Source organism: Ceratocystis lukuohia, assembly GCF_044167205.1.
Source record: "Ceratocystis lukuohia strain C4212 chromosome Unknown Supercontig6_pilon, whole genome shotgun sequence".
Classification (NCBI taxonomy): Eukaryota; Fungi; Ascomycota; class Sordariomycetes; order Microascales; family Ceratocystidaceae; genus Ceratocystis; species Ceratocystis lukuohia.
In genome coordinates, this window is record NW_027263525.1 from 2,038,104 (window position 1) to 2,058,847 (window position 20,744).

Below are 20,744 nucleotides of genomic sequence, written 5' to 3' on the forward strand. Positions count from 1 at the left end.
CCCAGCCCTGGTACCAACATAAGCACGGAACGAGCATTAATTAGGTGTGTGGTGTGTGGATCTTTGTCTTACATGCGCAAAGATATTAATTATTATTACCAATCCAGAAGCATGTGATAGCATTGAACAGTGGACCAAGAAGCTATAACCACTATTCGACTGACTTCTTTCCTAACTTTATTTACCACGTCTCCCGTCTTCTTCGATCATATACGGTCAACCTATGGGTCAGTGCTTATATACCAGGGGCATCTATCGCATAGATCAGCCTCTGCCAGTCGACCAAACAACAATATCGCCGCTTCTACGCCAGTCTTCATTAAAAAGCCCATTCCAGCCCCTCCAGGCCTCATTCAGGTTGATATCAACATGAGAACCCTCCTCCGAAGCTAAAAACTCCTCGATCCATGGCTTGATGCCTTCGAAGCCCGCAATGTATCGCGGGATTGTCCAATTTCCGCCACGAGGCCACATTTCTTCTCCTAAAAATTTGGAGGGCGAGCCGTAAAAGCGGTCACTTTCATCAAGGTAGCCATCTCGTTCGGGCGTGTTGGGCGCTGTGTGCAACGGCGGCTCACAGCTCAGAGCACGAGCGTTGAGAGTGGGGTACAGCAGATGGGAACGCCACGGCGTGGTGTGGCAGGGCATGAGAAAAAGGACGAATCCATCTTCAATTCCAGAGGAAGAGGATAGAGCAGGCAACACAGCGGGATGGCTAGCCGTGTATTCATTACGTATAAAGTCGAGTACTGAGATGGCAGCCTTTTGGTGGCCACTACCAAGATATCCACCCACGATCAAATTTACCAAGATACCCAGTGCCAGTAGATACTTTCGCATGATAGGGCGTCCCCAAACTGTAGAAGCCCCCATTGGGGCGCGGTCTCCAGCTAAGAACCGCACAACAAAGGGAGCTGCAACAACATGCAGAGCAGGAAGCAGCGGATATATGAAGCGGACTTCCTTGTGTGACACTAGCGTCAAAGCACCACATGTTGTAAAAACTGTGAGTGCAAGAGCATGAGCAACGTTTCCCAGTCGGCCCTTACATGCCTGGTACAGCCCGTAAAGCACAAAGGGGAGCTGGGTGGTGGTGAGCAGAGGGATGCCCTGGACAAGGTAATACGCGACGTCATTGCGCCCGTAGAACACAGCGAGATCCCGGTTCAGGTTAAAGTACAGCCACTGGAAGGGCGGAAAGACCCAGTCTCCGAAAAAGAAGCGATCTGAAGCTACAGACACAACAAGTGCTAGAGAGCCAAATACAACGATTTCACAGACCAATTTGGTGAGACTAGCAACTGAACGGGAGTGAAAAAGTGTGGCCAGGAGTACGGTGACCCAGATCAGGATATTAGTAGGGCGCAGAAGGACAGCAATACCTGCCAGGAATAGTGAGACTCGTAGTTGGCCTGTAGAAATAGGCGAAATATGACGCTTGAAATTCTCCTTTATCCCGAGGTTTGAAGGCTCAGTAAGTAGCTCCCACGGCCAGAGCGCCAGGGCTACTGTAGTGATGGACATTTCAAGAGAGTTTGAAAAGGTGCGCACAGAGCAATACCATTGCCACGGGTTCAAAAGGGTCATGAATAGCTACGAGAACAATACACAAAAAAACAGTCAAAACTACGATACGATATCTACGGTAGGGATAGAATGTGGGAGTGGAAGAAGAGGAGGGTCAGAATAAGCTTACAGTTGCCTGAGAGGCATTGGAGCGGCCGTAAACACGGCAAGCTAGCTTCCAAGTATAAAAATCGCCCATGGCAGCAAAGAGAGCCTGAAGTAATTTCGGAGCGTAAAGCAGAGCCTTGAGCCGGAGATCAACAGACAGGGGGAACAGCACAAACAAGAAATCTACCAGACGATAGACGGAGGCAAACAAGGTTGGATGTAGAGATGAGCGGAGGAAATATTTCCATTCCTGATTAGACGGGAGGGAGACAGTAGGGGCCTAGTGTTAGTAAATGGCTTATATCTTAACATTTCGGTAGTCGATAGAAAACAAAGGGTGAGGGAGGTATCTTGGGGGAAAATATCTTGTTTACCCAGGTGATCCAAGCTCCGCTACTGCTGCCAAAAGCGGCATGCCACGCAGGCTCTAGAGACTGGAAATATTCATCGGGCTGGAAGAAAGTGCGGATAGCCAAGGCGTTGGATATACGCAGAGCTAAAATGAAGAGGAAGATGCGCGTAGGCGTGATCGTGGGCGTGATCGCTGGACTCGAAATAGCCCCCATGACGACGTGAAGTGCGGCCGGCACAGCAACAATGGGGCAAACAGGATGACTTGGATTTTGTTTGAGAGCGTTGTCTTGCGCTAAGAGCTCAGCACACCAAAACAAAATCATGAACAGAAACGGGAATACAGAAAAAGCTACTGTAAACGAAACGGTGTCGTCACGACTGGAGATCGCCAGCAAGCAAGGTCAGACCCGCATGGCGTTGTCTTCTGGCCTGTGATTGGTTAGCATTCGTTAAAGGCTAGAAGTTTATAGACATTTCCGACGCAAGAAGTGGATACTACATATCTGTAGTGTGATTGGTTCTAGCTTTTTTCGATATATATAATTTTTTTTTCTTTTTTTTTTTTTTTGCGTAGTGGCGATCAGAGCTTCGTTCAAAGAAACCAAATCGAGGGACGGCGGAAGTTTTTTTATTGTCTCTATTTTGCTTTGGTCCGTTCTCGGCCCCGTGAGCTCAAGCCTTCCTAGCCTAGACCTTCGGATTGCGCAGTTTACGGTAGGTGTCAAAGAACTATGAGTTTTGCCGACTTGGATTCGATGCCGCCGGTGGCCGCGCCGGCGGCATGCTCCAAAATGGCGTGGTTTTTCTGCCATTTACATGGATTAATACAGCAGCAAAAGGCAGGGGAGACGAGAAAAATTGGAAAATACTGGCACCTTTTATTTTGGCCTAAAAAGATACCGCAACTTACAGCCACTAATAGGTTGGCAATGGGTCAGCAGCCCGTTGTAAGAAATCCAACACCCTATATTGCTCCGATTCCCCTCCTTCCCCTGTTTCTTACCCATGACTTGTCTCGTTTGAAGATGACATAACGAAGAGAGGGCTGCATAGGGATTCCTCGGTTCATGAGGATAATCCAAAGACGGAGCTCAGTCGCACAGCAACAGAGACAACCAAGACCGCTTGCGGAGGAGAAGGAACCAACGCTCGTGCGTGCCATGTATATGGATGGCGAGGGAATAAAATGGCGAGCCGTCAGAATTATGAGAAAACTGTTTGCAAGACGGTGGCGGCTCAGGTTTACATGCATATCGGCAGCACTGCTGCTAATATTGAGCGGCAACAAGACAAGGCACAACAAATCGGTCGGTACCAGCAATTGCCCAGGATGACATCACCCGGGCGTACGCGTTCTTTGTGTCAAGTGTCCGTCGCTTCTGCCTTGAATAGCCGAGCTAAGCTTGTATCTTTCCTTGAGATTTAGTTCTCGTGCTTGGCCATGTAGCACATTGCAAGTAAAATAGAATTGTCTCCAATCCGAAGGGAAAATAAGTGGAGCTAGCAAGCAAATATCGGGTGTGGGGCTTTCTCGGGGCCGTGATTGGGGTTTTTCAGAACCCTGCTCTAAGTCATGTGCCAGCTATTCTGCTACGAACCAAGGAAGGAAGAAGGATAGGGACAGAAAAAGGTTTAGTGGGGAGCCCTCCTTCCAAAGCCAGAGCGCAAGAGCGTAGAGTCAAAGACCAAAGCAAAGGCCAGAGTAGGAGCAAAAACACAAGCAGGAAGTTGCCTCCTCCTCCCTATCCCGCTTACTCGCCAGGTCCCTGCTGTTCTTGCTTTGTGATGGCCAAGCTTCCCTTCCTGCTCCTGGGTGACGGCGGCGGCAGCGGCGACGGCGGCAGCCCTGGCTAAAACCCGCACATGGCAACTACTATATAACGACAACTCGCCCTGTTCTGACCCCACCTCTGGCTGTATTCTCTTGGCCTCTTTTGTTTTATGTTTTCCTGCTAGTCTCGCTTTATTCTCTTCTTCTTCACGTTGACCATTTATATTTTGCCTTTTTATTTCTCGCGCAGATACAGCTCTTTTCTAGATTTTTTTCGGGTAAGACGCCAGAGTATCATTATTTTCTCTTTTTTTCGTCTTGTATACTACCAACATCATACCGGCATCCACCATGTCTAGTGCTTCTCGCTTCCACTGCACCTCGACAGAGGCTGCCATCGCTGCTGAGAACGAGTATGCTGCCCACAACTACTCTCCCCTCCCCGTGGTGTTTGCCCGTGCCCAAGGTGTTGATGTGTACGACCCCGAAGGCCGTCATTACCTAGATTTCCTTTCCGCCTACTCAGCCGTCAACCAGGGCCATTGCCACCCCGAGCTCGTCAAGACCATGATCCAGCAGGCCGGCACTGCTACTCTAAGCTCGCGTGCTTTCCACAACGACGTCTTCCCCCGCTGGGCAGAGTACGTCAAGAACCTTTTTGGCTTTGAGATGGTTCTCCCCATGAACACTGGTGCTGAAGCTGTTGAAACGGCTATCAAGCTGGCCCGCAAGTGGGCGTACAAGGTCAAAGGGGTTGAACAGGGCAAGGCTCTAGTCTTTGGTATTGATGGCAACTTCCACGGCCGCACTGTAAGTCTCCCCTAAAAAAAACGCCGATATTAATGCTACCACACAAACTTAAATCCCTTACTTACCATATATCTTTATTCAGATGGCTGCCATCACTCTCTCCATGGACCCCGAGTCTCGCGACAACTACGGCCCCTTTGTTCCTGGCATTGGTGCCTCCAACCCTAAGACTGGCGCGCCTCTGCGCTACAACAACGTAGAGGATGTTGAGAATCTCTTGGCCGACTTTGGCAATGAGACGGCCGCTATTATCGTTGAACCCATCCAGGGTGAGGCCGGTGTTGTTGTCCCTGATGCCGACTACCTCTCTAGACTGCATGCCACCTGCCGCAAGCACAATGTTCTGCTTATTTGCGATGAGATCCAAACCGGTATTGGCCGTACTGGTCGCATGCTCTGCCATGAGTGGTCCGGCGTCAAGCCCGATATTGTGACTTTGGGCAAAGCTATTTCTGGTGGCATGTACCCCGTTTCGTGCGTCCTGTCTTCCAAGGCCGTCATGAGCGTTATTGAGCCCGGCACTCATGGCTCCACCTACGGTGGCAACCCGCTTGGCTGCGCCATTTCCATCCGTGCGCTGGAGCTGATAAACGAAGAGAACATGATTAGCCGCGCCGAGTCTCTAGGCAAGACGTTCCGTGACGGTATTATGGCCTTCAAGGACCCCGCCGTCAAGTTGGTCCGTGGCATGGGTCTACTAAATGCCGTTGTCATTGACGAAGACAAGACCAACGGCCGCTCGGCCTGGGATCTATGCATGCTGCTCAAGGAGAAGGGCCTGCTTGCCAAGCCTACACATGGCAACATCATTCGCTTTGCCCCTCCTCTGGTGATCACTGATGAGCAACTCAACACTGCTCTAGCCAAGATTGGCGAAGCACTGAAGGAACTTCCCAACGCCAAGCAGTACGGCGGTCACTAAATCTCTGGGTTGGTGCTCTGCCATTCCTAGCGACATGTTGTATTTTTTATTGTTCCCTTTTTTTTGTTTTACATTTCATATTTTCTATCCCTCTCTTTGTCTTTGTTCACACACAGCCACTCCTCTAGCATTGAGCTCCATTAGGAGCAGCGCATGGAATATATGATACCAAGTACCCAAGGCAACTGTCGAAGAGTCGACCGTCGACAGTGTCCGGTTTGCTTTTTTGTTCGTGTTTTTGGAATGAGACAACAAGCTTGTTCGCTTTAGTATTGCATCTTGTCGGCATAAGCCATGGTGGGGAAATAGCAAAACAAGGAAAACAGAGGAAGGCCAGCCTAGCATCAGGAGGAGCCTGTTTTTCTGCGTCTTGATGGCAATGGGCTTGGGCATCAGGACCAAACTCATGCTAGCTTTACACTTTACCACACAGCAATTGAAAACAGGGTCATTAGCCGGCATTTCGTCCGATATCAGTGCGATTTTGTAGAGTCTTCATGCTTGGGGTTGTGTGTATTTGTGTGGACGTAGATATGTGTGTACTTGCATGTACGTGTGCACGTGTGTCTGCACTCCGTGCATCCGTGTCCCACGTATCTGTAGTCCGTGTGCATCTGTAAGCGTCTATCTCGAGGCTTCCCTCTCTCTTTCTTACTTTGCAAGCACTGTGGTTTGATATTCTGGCAAATGTGCTACGAACGTGCTGTTCATGTGGCCAGTGACATTGCTTTCCGACCGAAGCCATTATAACACAGAGAGAACATCACACCGTCAGCCAACCGACAAAACACAGGACAGCGTACGGCAGTTCCACGACGATACACATGGAGCGCCATATAGATACATTTAGACTGACGCAAACGGTGGTGGTAGCATACAATGCTGGTGTTATCCCACCGACTCCGGTAGCCAGGAATCCCGCACACAGTCTTGTAATCTCATTTTGGAGCCAGAAAGGGCAGAATGGGACTGGCTTTCTTCAACTATACTTCGCCACTCGACCGTGACCACGTCAACTCCAGACAGGCGGAACCACTCACCACACACCATCATCGGGACGCATGCACGATGAATCACCAAAACAAGACTCCGTAAACCCCCTCTTTCTCACTAGCAAATCCCCACCACTTTGCAGGTATGTACCCATTCGCGGAGAGCCTCGCCGAAGCGGGACGTGGGACAACTTTTGTGACTTGGCCTCAGCATGCATAGCTAGCTGGCTGTGTGCATATCGACTTGCATGTACAAGTCTGTGTCCATCGATACCAAGTATGCAGCTTTTGCTATCGTTCGTTGGCTTTTTTTCTCCACGTGCCGAGAGACGGAGTGTTATTCCTTTCTCCAATAGCTACTGCACACACCGAAATGTTTATTCACTCCAGCTCCTTTCTTTTTTCCTCTATTTCTTGCCCAAGGTGAGGGATTAGAATGCCGCATCGCATATTGGTGTTACATCCGCCTCGTTTTTCCTTTCCCAGCCGGGGGGGGGCTTTTTGTTTTTTCTCGCTCTTTTCCGAGTTTACTATCCCTCTATATCTATTCCTTGTTCAGTTGCTAGGAGTGTTTATTGCTGTTGTATCATGGTCCTTCGCGGCAGATTTGCTGGATGCAGCAAGGCAATGCGGGTCGGTGAGACGGTGAGTCCGACATGATGAAGCCACTCTAAACAAAGGCTTTTCTTTGATGTTCGTTCCCAGGGAGCCGGCCCATCTGCGTTATAAGGCCAAGTGTTGTAGTATGTAATGTAATGGAGAGACATGAGAGAGGCAAAGAAAGATGAGCGGTGAAAGTGCGCTATATTACCAGGGGTTAGGGTTACAGGTAACGCTCGCTGTCATGTGTGTTTACGGACAAGGGCTAAATATCTCTCTCATCTTTGATCGTAAGCTGTAATGCATTGCTGCGCTATATACATATATTTCCATTCGTACCTATGTACTTGCATGCACGGGAATACAGGAAGCACCGTGCAAATAGCACATGAGGTTCTCTGAACCTTGCATGCACCTACCACACTTCCCCGTACGAAGTCACCACGGAAAAGTGCCGAATGCAGGCTAATGTAAGTAAAAAGAGAAGACAAAAAAGCCATGGGATTAGTCCTGGGTACAGAGAGAGGGCGATGATTATTCTTTTATTCGTGGCTCGTCGTCCACCAATCAATTGGGCGTCCTAACCCCCACATGCCGTCTGCAGGGAATGTATAGAGACGGCTCGCCTGGTGATTATTCACTGTGAGCCGTCCGACTTTGCCCCCCCCCCCTCCCCCCTGGGCTGGTCACATTTCATCTCCATCCTGAGCTGACCGGCCGGCCGATAGGCTATGCGTTGCATGTCAATTAGGAGGTCGCAAGCCGTAAAGTATGCACATACGCAGGCGTGCGAGTATCGGCGCACTTATCACTAGAGAAGAGGGCACACGATAATGATAACAAGCGGTGAGAAATTAGACGCACGCATGAGCAGCACAGAACAGAGATCTTTCTTGCCTTGGGAATTGCCGCGGTGTTTGCAAGCAAGCAAGCAAGCAAGCAAGATAAGCATTATATGGCGGGAGCGTTCTAGGCCAGGAGGAACCCAGCCCGCCTTGCACACGGCCTATCTCGAGGTATCTCTACCTCAATATCTACATGCCTGAATATCTTATCAGCGCCCCTGTCTGCTTTCTGCACCCGACAAGGAAGTGAAATGACGTGTTTTCTTCCATGTTCTTCGTCTTTACGGTCTCCCACAAATTATCTCTTCGTGGAGGCTAGGAGACGTTTGGTGTTGAGGGTCATCTGCATGTGCATGTGGGTGCATGTGTCTGCATGTGACAACAAAAACAAAAAAAATAAAATAAAAATAAAACCACCACAAGTTCTCCAAAAATAAAAGGAAAAAGCCAGTGTTGGAGTCTGGATATGAGGAAACACGGTGCTGTGCTGTACTCAGGAGCCGCTCTGCTAGTGCCATGGTGGGCATGTGAGGCTGACTTCGTAATAGTGCCGCATATATGCATGCAGAATAGCTTATGTTGTCGTGAGCACCGCTTTAGCTCCAATTAAAATAAAAGCCCTAGCCAGCAGCGTCCAACTGGGACTGAATCAAGTTTATGGCTCAGTTTAAAACACACCATTTTCCTTCTATTTTCGCTTCGCCTACCCCATACAGCGCCCGGCCTGCTGGACGATGCCCTGTAAAGGCATAATCGAGGCGCTATACAGTGCTGTTCTCCACAATAGGCCCTGTCCCTGTGGATATTTGATTCAAGGGCAGTGGTTGTCGAGAGAGCCCCTGGGGGCTTCGAGCATGGCTTTAAACTCCCTAACCGAAGCCTACGCTGGTCATCAGGCAAGTAAGTACATTGAATGCCAGTGCATGTAGAGACCATTAGCAACCTTGGAAAGTTCGAGTCAAGTTAAGGCTGTTGTTGTCTTGCTGATCTTATAGCGGTCCATGCTCGACTTCAGCTTGACCAGTGCATGCCTGGAGGATTGCCACTACTCTGCTCTCCCCATAGTGTCATCACCACGTCCGTCTTCGTAGTCTTTTGTCACCAGCACAAATATCATCGACAGCCCTGGCCACATGCAAGGTTGGAAACGTGAAACATCGGAAGCCAAGGTATGGACAAAAAGAAGAAAACGAAATTGAGTTTTTATTTTTGTTTTTCGAGAACACCTAGACGCCTCGGCTAAACTGTCTTGGAACAAAAACCCGGCCTCCTCTTTTTAGCCCAAGGCCATGCTCACCGTGCTAATGCTGTGCCTTGTCATGTTGAAAGAGTCATCGCATCCTTATATCACTTCGTTTCTTCTCATCCAAACTCGTCCATTGCTCAAATAGAGACTGCAAAAATAGGCAATCAAATGGGAAAATCAAGCGAATCACTAGATTTCCAGTCAAAAGCCGTGATTTAATGCGGCTTCATTGCAGGAAGAAAGGCATGCATGGGTGCATGTGTACTACACCGTCCCAATAACTCCCGACCAAATCCATCCAGCAGTGCAGCAGTCCTTTGCCTGGTGTCTTATGCTTGGGGTCAAGAGAAGCCGCAGAAACAGCGGGCGACTGCATCGAACGGAAGAAAGAGAGAGGAAAGCTGTAAATGAAACCAAGCAAGCAACACGCTAGCACTAACTAATGGCGATATATCAGCCAATGATGGTTCCAATCATCCGCAGGGCGCTTTCGTTTTCTGCTCTGCTTGCTGGCGAATTAAGTTCCAGTTTCCGTGAGTGTGCATGCATGCATGCATGCTAGCTAGGCTTTCTTGTTTGTCACACGCCCGTCTGCGTTTGTTTTTCGATGCCCTATCGTCTCTGCATTCGTTGGTGTCTTGCTTGTGCTCTCTCCCAGTTCCCCTTATCTCTCAAACAGGTTCACCTTTCCTTGGGCTCGCTGTTGATCCCCTGTTTAACTTGTGACTTGAGATGACGGGCTGTGTTCAAAGAAAAAGGCCCTTTCAAGCCCTTTTCTTCTGGCCTCCCTCGCATCAAGAGAGAGACCAGAGACCCTTGGAATTCACGCAATCCTATCATGTGTCTCGCCTTGTTGCTCCTTCATGACGTCTTGGTATGGAGTCATTTCCCATTCTCACAATTATAGAAGCCGCACGTCGAATCCAGCTCCTGGCGTTTCTGAAATTTGTCTTCCTCATGCCATCCTCCCCCAAAGTCTCGTCTGGTCAAAAGCCCACATCTCGGGCTTAGTGTGTAAGAAAGCCACTTGCTAAGGCTGCTTTGGCTCCGTTCGAGGTGGCGGTCTTTTCCCAAGTGTGTTTGGACTATTATCGTAGCGATCCTGCCCTGTCTTCGCAGGGAGGCTATGCCTATGAGTAATAGGAATAACACAGATCATCGGCTAAGCGTCAAGCCGTTCGGGCGTTCTAGTCATTTAAGCTTCTCGAAAAGCCAAGGGTGCTGGACTACCCACCCTGCCCTGAGGCTCTTTGCACAGCAATCAGCGCCTGTGATGCCCTTGCTGTGTCAAGTTTGTAATGTTTGTGCGTACACATGTACAATTGTTGTTTGCTCTATGAACCGCGAATCAAAACCAAAGCGAAAACCAGGCGTGTGTGCTCGCGCGCATTTACAGGTACAGACAGGACGGACTCACCTGCTTACCTTATTCTCCTTCCATACACCTGCATGATACTGTCGCGCGATGTGTAATCCCTAATCTTGCAGGTACCACAACCACAGCCTTAGTGCGATAGTCGATCTTTTTGTGTCATGCTTAGGGTTATATCAGTGCCGCAAAGGCTTGAAATGCCTAGTGCAAGATGGAGGGCGAAAGCGAGAGAGAAAGAGATTAGAAGACCAAACAGGCTAGGCTGTCGATTCAATCATCCATCGTTGGCATGCTCTCCTTTTTGCCTTTTTGAGCAGGGCTGGCTTCGCTTTGCAACTGCCTCTTTCGTGTTGAAGAGGTTTTTTTCTGGTTCTGGGTGTTGATAATGCAGCATAACGCACACTATCGATTGATTGAATAAGGCGCGTATTATGCTACCCATGAAGCTTATTGCTGACGCATCTTCCTGGCGGGTTTTGCTTTTTTCTTTACCTAGTCGTCTCTGTATCTTTGTATCCTGGGAGCCACCTGAGTACTTGAAGCATTGTATCTCATGTGCATGCATGTCCCTCCCTCACATGTACCTTGCGAAGTACCGTCAGGTGTACTCCTGGGTGGATACTCCATGTAGAATATACTTGGGTAAGTACATGCATGTTATATCAACAACCTTGACGGCCTGGCTGTACCCTCCTGGCTACCTTCCTGCTGTCCATCTGTCTGTCTTGGTCCTGCTTTGGTCCTTCTACACTATATCTTACGTATATGCCAATTGTTAACTGTGCTCCCGAAAAAATCTATCCAGTCATCTTTCTTTCTTCCTTTGCAGCAGGTCCAGGCTTCTTTCCCTTTTCCTCCTTGACGTTTGCTTGTTCCTTTTCCCTCCTTCCACCCCTCCTGCTCGCTGTCCATTATTTTATTTTACTTTTCGCCTTTTCCTTTCCTTTATCTCTCTCCCCCCCCCCCCCCTCATCTTTTATCAAGTACTTAGCCATCCCCTTCTTCCTTTATTTCTCTCTGCCTTTTCTCCGTTCCTGTCTCTGCTTTTGCACTTCATTCTTCTCTTCCTTTTCTTATCATCTAACCCTGCTTGGTCATCAAGGCGAATCTTGGCCCTCTTACCCTAATTTGGATGTTTTGGCCCTTGCCACACAGAAAACTAGTTATAGCAGCACCTAGACTGGTCCCCTCGCCTGAACTACGTCAGAATTAATTGCGTGCTGCATTCGCTTCTATATGCATTAGCTTGCGTGCTGGCTGTATATTGTCTGATTTTCCTCGTTAATTTACTAATCCTTGGAGTCATCGCTTTGTTTCTTTTCCTTCTTTCGGTCGCCTTTTTTTTTTCTTTCTTTTCTTTTTCCTCTTCTAGTCCTCTGTTTTCTTTTTCTCCCCTTCTGCATTCATCAAGCCTTGCTCTCCCATCTGGTCTTACTCTTGCTCTCACTCTCTCACTCTCGCTCTCGCTTGTCGTCTTCATCAACTAGCCCCTCCCTCTTCCTCAACTTATCAAGCCACTCTAACGACCTCCAACTGCTTTAATCCCTTTTGGTCCCTTATATTTTCCTCTTTTTCTTGCTTTTGGACGTGGGACAACAAAAACCCAACATTGTGCTGTAGATCAACAGCTTCCCATTGCAAAGCTAGCTTTCTAGTCGTCACCATCCCTTTCAACCTACCTTTACTGTCGCTTATCGCATATTCGGCGTTCACTTTCACTTCTGGCTGTCTTAAACCGGTTTGTTTAGCTCTCTTCACAAAAGAATCCTCGTCTCTGTTGGCGTCTCTGACTTGGCTTGATTCGTCACGTACAAGCAAGCTTCTTACATCCCAGAACTCCTCTTTCTTTGCCCTTGTTTGCCCGCTCAAACTGTGTACATGTGTCTACCCACTGCCGCCGACGTCTTTCGAATATACTAGATTTGCTAGCACAAGCCACTTGTAACGCATCCCTTATATTCACCTGCCGGCAGTCTCCAACCAGTCGAAATCTTTCTCAGTCTACTGGGACGTAGTCCCATCCCAGCCTTCATACTTCGCCATGGAGTCGTCCTCCAGAATGTCCGAGTCAGAGCAAAATATTGCGCCTTTCCACCATGGCACGTACCATATGCTTGCTGAAATCGGCAAAGGCAGCTTTGCGAGAGTTATGAAGGCTCGTCATGCTGTAAGATACAAACAGACATGGAATCTAGTCTTTGCTGTTGCTGAACATTTCTCTAATACATGTGGTTTCTTGTATAGGACTCGGGTCAAATCTTCGCCATCAAAATGGTCAAGAAGAAGCGCCTAAACAATAAGCTCACCGCAAATCTCCAGACCGAAATCCAAATCATGAAAAACACTCGACACCCGGGGATTATACGTTTGTATGAGTCATATGATACTGAAGGGCATGTAAACCTCGTCATGGAGTACTGCAAGCTCGGCGACATGTCCCGGATAATCAAGCATGCCGGAAAGCTTTCAACGATCCCAGGCCTCCAAGAAATGGACCGCCGCCATCACAGCTACCCAAAGGCACTCAACCCTATGATTGTGCGTTTATTTGCCCGGCAACTGATCGACGCTATTCGATTTTTGCACAGACGCAATCTCATTCACCGCGACATTAAGCCTCAAAACATTCTTCTGGATATTGAAGATGTATCAAACATGAGCTCAGAGCGTCAGGTCGTTCTCGAAAGTCTAGCCAAGGCCATCGGCGTCAATGTCAATGCCTGGCGATGGCTGCCTCTAGTTAAGCTTGCTGACTTTGGCTTTGCGCGCCATCTCCCATCAACTTCTCTGGCCGAGACTCTCTGTGGATCGCCTCTTTACATGGGGCCTGAAATTCTTCGTTATGAACGCTACGATGCCAAAGCAGACTTGTGGTCGCTTGGCGCTGTAGTCTTTGAAATGCTTACTGGAAAGCCCCCCTTTAGGGCTAAAAACCACATTGAGCTTCTTCGACGAATAGATACCACTGTGCTCGAGTTTCCCAAGCCAGCTATCAACTACCCTGATGGCAGTGATTACCCCAAAGATTTGCAGAGGTTTATCCTGGGTCTTCTGAAAAAGACACCCGTTGAGAGAATGAGTTTCGAGACAGCATTCAACCACGATGCTATGGTTTGCACCCTTGAAGATTTGGCACTTGAAGACAGCCCCAGTGGCGCGCCTACTCTTACCAGAAGACCTGGATCTGCTAGGCTTAGCGACGGAGGCAATTCTTTGAGTCGACCTGGGTCTTCAAAAAGCATCCGGTCTGTCTTCCAGTCCTCCACTCACATCCATTCTCCCAAACGTAGTAATACTACGGATGGAGTCAACTTGAATGCTCCCGAAGCTTCCCGTCGCCCACCTAAACGAACTGCCACTATCAATGATGATGGCTTTACCCATACACCGGTGACATCTGCGCGTTCGCCTTCTTCTTCAGCCTTCGACCCTACTGTAGTCCAGCAGACATCTTCTAGAAGTAGTATCCGTGGTGCCGCAAATGGACTAGGAATTCAGGGCCATTCGCAGAACATGGGCGCCGCCTCTCCACGAACCCGTGGGACCACATCAACTGAGATGGCGCGTGCAATCGAAGATGCCCTTTCTCCTGGTGTTGTACCTATGTCCAAGTCTCCTAGTCACAGCTCAGTCAAGGGACAGAAGCCCAAGTTAGCTAGCCATAAAGTAGGCTCAGAAATGGCATTTGAGCGAGATTACGTGGTTGTTGAAAAAAAGCAAGTGGAGGTCAACGCTATGGCTGATGAGATGGCGGCAAGTCCGCAAGGACACGACAAGAACCAGCTTATTAGAAGGTCCCAAAGCTCTACGGCGGTCAATATCCCAGGCAGATCTAGCCATGGAAACAACCGCAATTCCATGGATTTGACTCCCCCTGCTAGTCGTAGCCCCAGCTCAATTAGTCGTGCCATTCAAGGTGCTACTATGCGGTTCTTTGGTGTTAGGTTTTCTCCTAACCGGATTGTTCGTGGCCAGTCGCCCCCCATGTACAACCCATATCCTGTGGGATATACTCCGCCAGCTGCTCCTGGCCTCATCACCGACGGTCGTAATAGCGGCGAGTCCCAGTATAATGAGACCCGTGTGGCTCAGATGATTGAGGACTATGCTAACCGAAGCGACTGCATTTGGAGTTTTGCCGAGATAAAGTTCCAGCAGTTGATGCCCGAGTCTGCTTCTTCTGATGTCGGATCTAACAGCAGCAAGCTTGCCGATGAGTTGAGTGATCTGACTGATGATGCCATTGTTATTCTTTCCGAGGAGGCTCTCTTGCTTTATGTTAAAGCTCTTGGGATACTGGCTACCGCTATAGATTTTGCGAGCCAGTGGTGGCTTCGTCATTCCCGACTTGGAGATGGTCCTCCACATACGACTGATCGGATCAATGCCACCGTTCAGTGGCTGCGCAACCGCTTCAACGATACACTAGAAAAAGTTGAGCATGTCCGGCTGCGTTTGATTCAAGCCCAAGAGCGCCTGCCTGAGGACCACCCTGCCCATCCTTCACATCACGCTGAGGATGGCGCAATGAGCATCGGCTCGGGAAACCTGAATGTGTACATTTCCTCAAGGATAACGGCTGATAAGCTGATTTATGACCGTGCTCTTGAAATGTGCAAACACGCAGCTGGTGATGAGATGTGCAAGCGCAACCTTTCTGTCTGCGAAACTTACTACTCGACTGCCTTGCGCATGATGGAAGCTCTTCTTGACCGCACCGATGACAATCGGTCTACTAATAGCGAGGGAGGGGGTGATGGCGAATTCGACCAACAGCAAGAGGAGGACCAGCAGCATTTGGAGAAAAGTAAGCATATTTCATCTTGATTTGATATTAAAACCAGAGGTGCTAACTTATTATTCCTAGTGATCCATGCCATTCGTGGCCGTCTTCTTGCTACCCAGCAGAAAATGCAGTCTATAAACGAAAATGAAAAGCTTTATAGAGCTGGAGCCCATCGCCGCAGTGGCTCAAACACTCCTGTTTCTGTGGTGTCAAATTAGAGAGGGCGTCTTTAAATCAAGCATCTAAGACTGCCTGATGGGCTTGTCTTGTGACGTGTTATGGTCATATCGATGGCGCATGGCTACCAGCCAACCTCTTATAACCAACAGCGCAGTACATTCTGCATTCATCACATCCTCACCTACTACAACAAACGCCAAATCTCTATGATCTTAACGACCTCATGATGTGTTCATCTCTCTTTTCTATTCCCTATTTCTTTTTCGCACTCTCGGATGCAACTCTCTACTCATTCTAAAGCTCCAAGCCTACGACTCTGTGCTTCCTAGTTTTGATATCCAAGACTACCTTGCCTAGCACACTTCATTTGTATTCGGCATGTGGTATTTCTGCATCTTTATCATATTGGGACATGGTCAGGTCGATTTTGAAGTTTCTTTCTTCTTAGTCTTGCCTCTTCTCCCTTATTTCATTTCTTTGGTGCAGGGTGCCATTGGAATCACGGGCCAAGTGCCACGGGTTGTCTTTTTGTTCATATAGTTTGTCTCATCTTCGCTCATTGTTTTTATTTTCTTGTTTCTTTTGCTTTCCTTTCGTATCATTCACAGAACAAGATAGAGGACCCATGTTTCCTCTATGTCTTGGTCTTTTATCACAGGTGCCTTGGCGGTCTGTTGCTGTTTTTCTTATTATTCTTTTGCTTTCGTTTCTTTTCTGTTATTTGCGTTTGTTAGTATTCGAAGGCGTTGGCTTTGCTCCTTTTTTTTGCTTTTCATTCTTGTATTGGCTTGCTTGTCTACCTACAGTATGTTATCTTTGTGTGTTTTCCTTTCACTTTTTTTCACTTTTTTTTTCGATCAGCTTGTCCTCGAATTCTTGTGTATGGCGTCTTTCAGGACTCGTACTTTGACTTGCGACGCTTAACTGGATCTTTGGCTTTTGTGTTTACTGTTTATCGTTATGCAGCTTGGGTTTGCTTACTCTCTATCCAGTGGGAAAGCCTTATAACAGGCGTGTTTCAAATTGACTTGATCTTTGTTTCTTCTACACGATGTTTGTATTGATAAGTTGGTATATTATTGCGTTTGTGTGCATGTTGCATTTGAATATAAAAGTAAAGGATGAGTGTGATATTGTCTCGTAGGGCTACAATTTTGGAATACGACAGCGTTTTTTAAAGATCAAGACCTCATCTCTAGTTCTTTGGACCCGTTTTTGTTTCCCAATACCTAGGATGGCCGTGCTTCTTCGCATACTTTTTGACGGTGCCGGTCAAATCAGCCTGCACAAATATCCAGATGATAGGCACCAACATAGCCATGATGGTATCTATCAGCCAGCTGTTGCGTAGCGAACCGCCTAGCATGCCCCATCTCATCAGCGATCCTAAGAAGGCAACAGTGACGAAGAAGTCACCATGCTCTAGACCCTGGATAGACTTGGCTGCAACCTGATCGGGAGTTTGCTTGGGGTCTGAGGCTTCAAGCAAATGAGTTACTTCGGGCTTTACCTCATTCTCGCGTTCTAAGCCGGGGCTTAAGATAGTGCCGGGATAAACCACGTGAACTTTAATGTTTTGCGGATATAGCATGAGTTCTTGGGCTAGAGCATCGGCCAAGCCACGAATAGCGAATTTTGACGGTGCGTACGAACCATAACCAACAATAGAGCAGAATGCAACCACACTGGCAGTCAGAATCACGTGTTTGGCATCACTGGCCGGATTGCAGTCGGCTGGGTTTTCTGAAGACGTCCACTCACGTAGAATCGAGTGTGCCATCTCAGCTTGGCCGTAGAAGTTGATGTCCATCTGGCGCTTAGTGTCGGCAAGGTCCTGCTCAATCCACAGACCGGGCGTGGAAACACCGGCGATACACCAGACGATATCAGGCGAGGAGTTGTTGTTCCATACCCGTACATTAGCAAGCACGGTTTTAGAGTAGTCGGGTATAGCGACATCGGCGACGACATAGTGGAAACGTTGGCGATCGGGATTACGGGCCGCGGCCTGCACGTGGTGGGCGTCAGAACAAAGACCTGAGGTAAGAAAGGCACGTGTAGGGGTCGGGGAAATTCGTACCTTGATTTGTACAAGAGCTTCCTCAAGCTTGTCTTTGCGGCGAGCAACGATCGCGATGTTGGCACCCTTGGCGGCAAGCTGTTTTGCAACAGATAGCCCCATGCCCTCTGAGCCACCTGTGATCAGAATGGTCTATACAGTATTAGCGTCAAAGTTGACAAGCAATGGATGGGTGGAAGACCAAGGGACATGTACCTTTCCATCAACAGGAAACTGATTCTTACTGAAGATACCCATGGCGTAGGCGCATAGAAAGGATATAACAGGCGGGATTGCAATCCAAAATGGCGACAAAGGCTCCATTATGCTGAGATGAAAGGAAAGCTCAACTAAGAAACAGGAGTATTCCGCTTCTTCAGTGAAAGCCCATGTTGCTGCTTCTCCTATCAATCCTTGGATGATGTGCAGCAGGATGCTTTATGCACATGTAGGGTGGGGTACTATATAGCAGCTATTATATGCTAAATTGCAACTGGCGGGACCCGCTGATAAGCGATAAGATCGAAAAATTTCAGAAAATAATGAGAAGGAAAATGGCATTGAGGCCGTCGTTATTTTGTATGGGAGAAGAATCATTAAACACCACAACACAACGGCTCACAAAGCAGGCGGTGGCTAAATTTGCGCACTGTATTATTTTTTCCAGTTTTTAATCTTCGCTCTATTCATCTTTTTTAGTCTTTTAGTGCTTCAAAACCACAGACAAATATCTATTATGGGTAGAAAACGGAAGGCTGGCCGCGCCACTGGCCCTACTGGCCCTCGCGAAGTTGACGTTGCCGATGCCCGTCTCGGTCCTATCAACTCTTATGAAGATATTGCCGACTCACAGGATGAATACTTTATGAACCAAGATAAGGTCATGCTCGATGATCGCAGCTCCAAGCGCCAGAAGATGCGCGAAGAAGCCGAGGCATTCTTGGAAGAATCCGACGATGAGGTTTTCGACTATGGCGAGGATGATGATGAGGATGAAGATTCTGCCCCTAAGAAATCGACCAAGAAAGATAAGAAGAGTGGTAGAGACTCCAATGGAGAAGATGAGGGCGAAGAGAGCGAAGAGGGCGATGAGCGGTGGTGGGGTTCTTCTAAAAAGGAATACTACAATGCCGACGCTATCGAGACTGAAGCCGATGCTTTAGAAGAAGAAGCCGAAGCCAAGCGCATCCAACATAAGAAGCTTGCAAAAATGGCCGACGAGGATTTCATGTTCGACGAAAACGAGTGGAAGACTTCGGAAGACAAGAAGACTGGAGAAGATATTGTCACCGAGGTTTTGGGAGATGCCGAGATTCCCGACGACATTTCCCCCGAAGAGAGCCTACGTCTGCTCAGCACGCGCTACCCCGAGTTCGAATACCTTGCTACCGAGTTCGAAGAATTAAAACCGACTCTAGAGACCGTTCACAAGGCCGCTGAAGGAAAGGACAACAAGTCGCTGGAGATGGTGCGATACATTGTGCTTGCATCGTATTTGGCTACCCTGGCTAGCTACTTTGCTATTTTGACTTCACCTGCCCGTGACTCGACCGACACCCATAAAACGATCGACCCCGCCGAACTACGCGAGCATGATGTTATGACTGCGTTGTTCAAATGCCGCGATATGTGGACGCGTGTGCGCGATATTAAGTCGACAAGATCGCTGGAGCAAGAGGATGTAACGCCTATCAATAGCGACTATGAGGGCGGCTCGGACTATGATAGCAGCAACGAGGTGTTTTACACTCCAGGGAAGACCCCTCAGAAGCCCAGGGCTTCCAAAATCTCCAAGAAGAAGAGCTCATCTGAAGTCGTAGTTAGCCAGGAAGTCGAGGACGATCTAGCAGATTTATACGACATGCCCTTGAAGATCAGCAAGAAGAATTTGGCTACCTCTTCGTCTGACGAGCAGGCTGATGAGGGTGACTCAGACTTTGGTGAGGAGGAAGTACTCGACGAGAAGGCAGCGCTCGAGAAGGCTAAGCGTAAAAAGTCGCTGCGCTTCTACACATCACAGATTGTGCAAAAGTCATCTCGTCGTGCTGATGCCGGGCGCGACGCTGGCGGTGACATGGATATTCCATATCGCGAACGTCTTCGCGACCGCCAGGCACGCCTGAACGCCGAAGCTGAACGCCGCGGTCGCAAAGACAGCAAGTTTGGAGCAGACCTAGACGGAGCTGACTCGGATGCCGAAGATGCTGCGACGCGGAAGGCAGTGAACGAAGATGATGAGTACTACGATTTGGTAGCAGCTAGAAGTAAGAAGAAGCGTGATGAGAAGAGCGAGCGCTTTGCGGCATATGCCGCCGCTGGCAAGGCTGACCGTGTTGTCGAGGTGGAAGATGTGGATGAGGATGGAAAGCGCAAGATCACGTACACTATTGAGAAAAACAAGGGCTTAGCACCCAAGCGCAAGAAGGAGAACAGAAACCCCCGTGTCAAGAAGCGGTTGAAGTACGAGGAAAAGATGAAGAAGCTGAAGAGCATGAAACCTACGTACTCAGGTCCCGGAGAAAGCGGATACCAGGGTATCAAGACGGGTATCAAGGCGGGACTCATCAAGAGTACCAAGTTCCAGAATTAGCGGGGGAGGCTCAGATACCCGGAGTGTCAAGATGGAGGCAGAGGAGGGCATGTGTGAGGAAGCTGCTATGGCTGTGTATATGGCTACGGGCAAAATTGTATGGGCTACAGGGTGCGGTGGGCGTTCATCATATAATACTGGTTTTTCTAGACATGTCACTACATTATTCTATCCAATTTCTTTTGTATAATAGCTTCATGTTTGTAATACTGAATGTTGTTTGACAAGTATCACTGTTTGATCACGTGACTGCCATACGTCAAGTCATTCTGCAGGCCTGGCTAGAATATGCTAAATAACGTATTTAAAGTGGGGTAACCTCATGGAGTGATAGGGGAAAGCTTACATGGCTTGTTTTAATTGAATCTATAGACGAAGCTTAGCAAAAGCTCTCCATATCAAAGTTGCATAGCCTGTAAATCAGGCGAGCCTGGGCGTGACCTGCTTTACCTTTTTTCTTTATTCTTTTCATGGCTTTCCTGTTTTTCACTATTCATTGTAACCGCCTTCCTTCATATATACGGCTTGGGTTTACTTAGCCTT

General features: G+C 48.4%; 5 protein-coding genes across 5 annotated transcripts; 3 read left to right on the forward strand and 2 right to left on the reverse strand.

Annotated features, from left to right (window-relative positions):
* Nucleotides 1-264: 264 nt before the first annotated feature.
* Nucleotides 265-2,240, reverse strand: HOO65_060487 (GPI mannosyltransferase 3; the record flags this gene model as incomplete). The annotated part of the gene is made up of 3 exons (XM_071003781.1): nt 265-1,593; nt 1,697-1,954; nt 2,049-2,240. The coding sequence occupies 3 exons, from the start codon at nt 2,238-2,240 to the stop codon at nt 265-267; spliced, it is 1,779 nt and encodes a 592-aa protein (XP_070857837.1).
* Nucleotides 2,241-4,150: 1,910 nt separating this feature from the next.
* HOO65_060488 (Ornithine aminotransferase) lies at nt 4,151-5,531 on the forward strand (the record flags this gene model as incomplete). Its single annotated transcript, XM_071003900.1, has 2 exons — nt 4,151-4,609; nt 4,692-5,531. 2 exons carry the CDS (start codon nt 4,151-4,153, stop codon nt 5,529-5,531), a joined length of 1,299 nt encoding a protein of 432 aa, XP_070857838.1.
* A 7,096-nt stretch (nt 5,532-12,627) lies between these two features.
* HOO65_060489 (Serine/threonine-protein kinase ATG1) lies at nt 12,628-15,590 on the forward strand (the record flags this gene model as incomplete). The annotated part of the gene is made up of 3 exons (XM_071003665.1): nt 12,628-12,753; nt 12,831-15,393; nt 15,454-15,590. The coding sequence occupies 3 exons, from the start codon at nt 12,628-12,630 to the stop codon at nt 15,588-15,590; spliced, it is 2,826 nt and encodes a 941-aa protein (XP_070857839.1).
* Nucleotides 15,591-16,747: 1,157 nt separating this feature from the next.
* HOO65_060490 (3-ketodihydrosphingosine reductase gsl-3) lies at nt 16,748-17,869 on the reverse strand (the record flags this gene model as incomplete). The annotated part of the gene is made up of 2 exons (XM_071003964.1): nt 16,748-17,764; nt 17,828-17,869. 2 exons carry the CDS (start codon nt 17,867-17,869, stop codon nt 16,748-16,750), a joined length of 1,059 nt encoding a protein of 352 aa, XP_070857840.1.
* Nucleotides 17,870-18,347: 478 nt separating this feature from the next.
* On the forward strand, nt 18,348-20,201 carry HOO65_060491 (Something about silencing protein 10; the record flags this gene model as incomplete). Its single annotated transcript, XM_071001142.1, has 1 exon — nt 18,348-20,201. One exon carries the CDS (start codon nt 18,348-18,350, stop codon nt 20,199-20,201), a length of 1,854 nt encoding a protein of 617 aa, XP_070857841.1.
* Between the last annotated feature and the right edge of the window lie 543 nt (nt 20,202-20,744).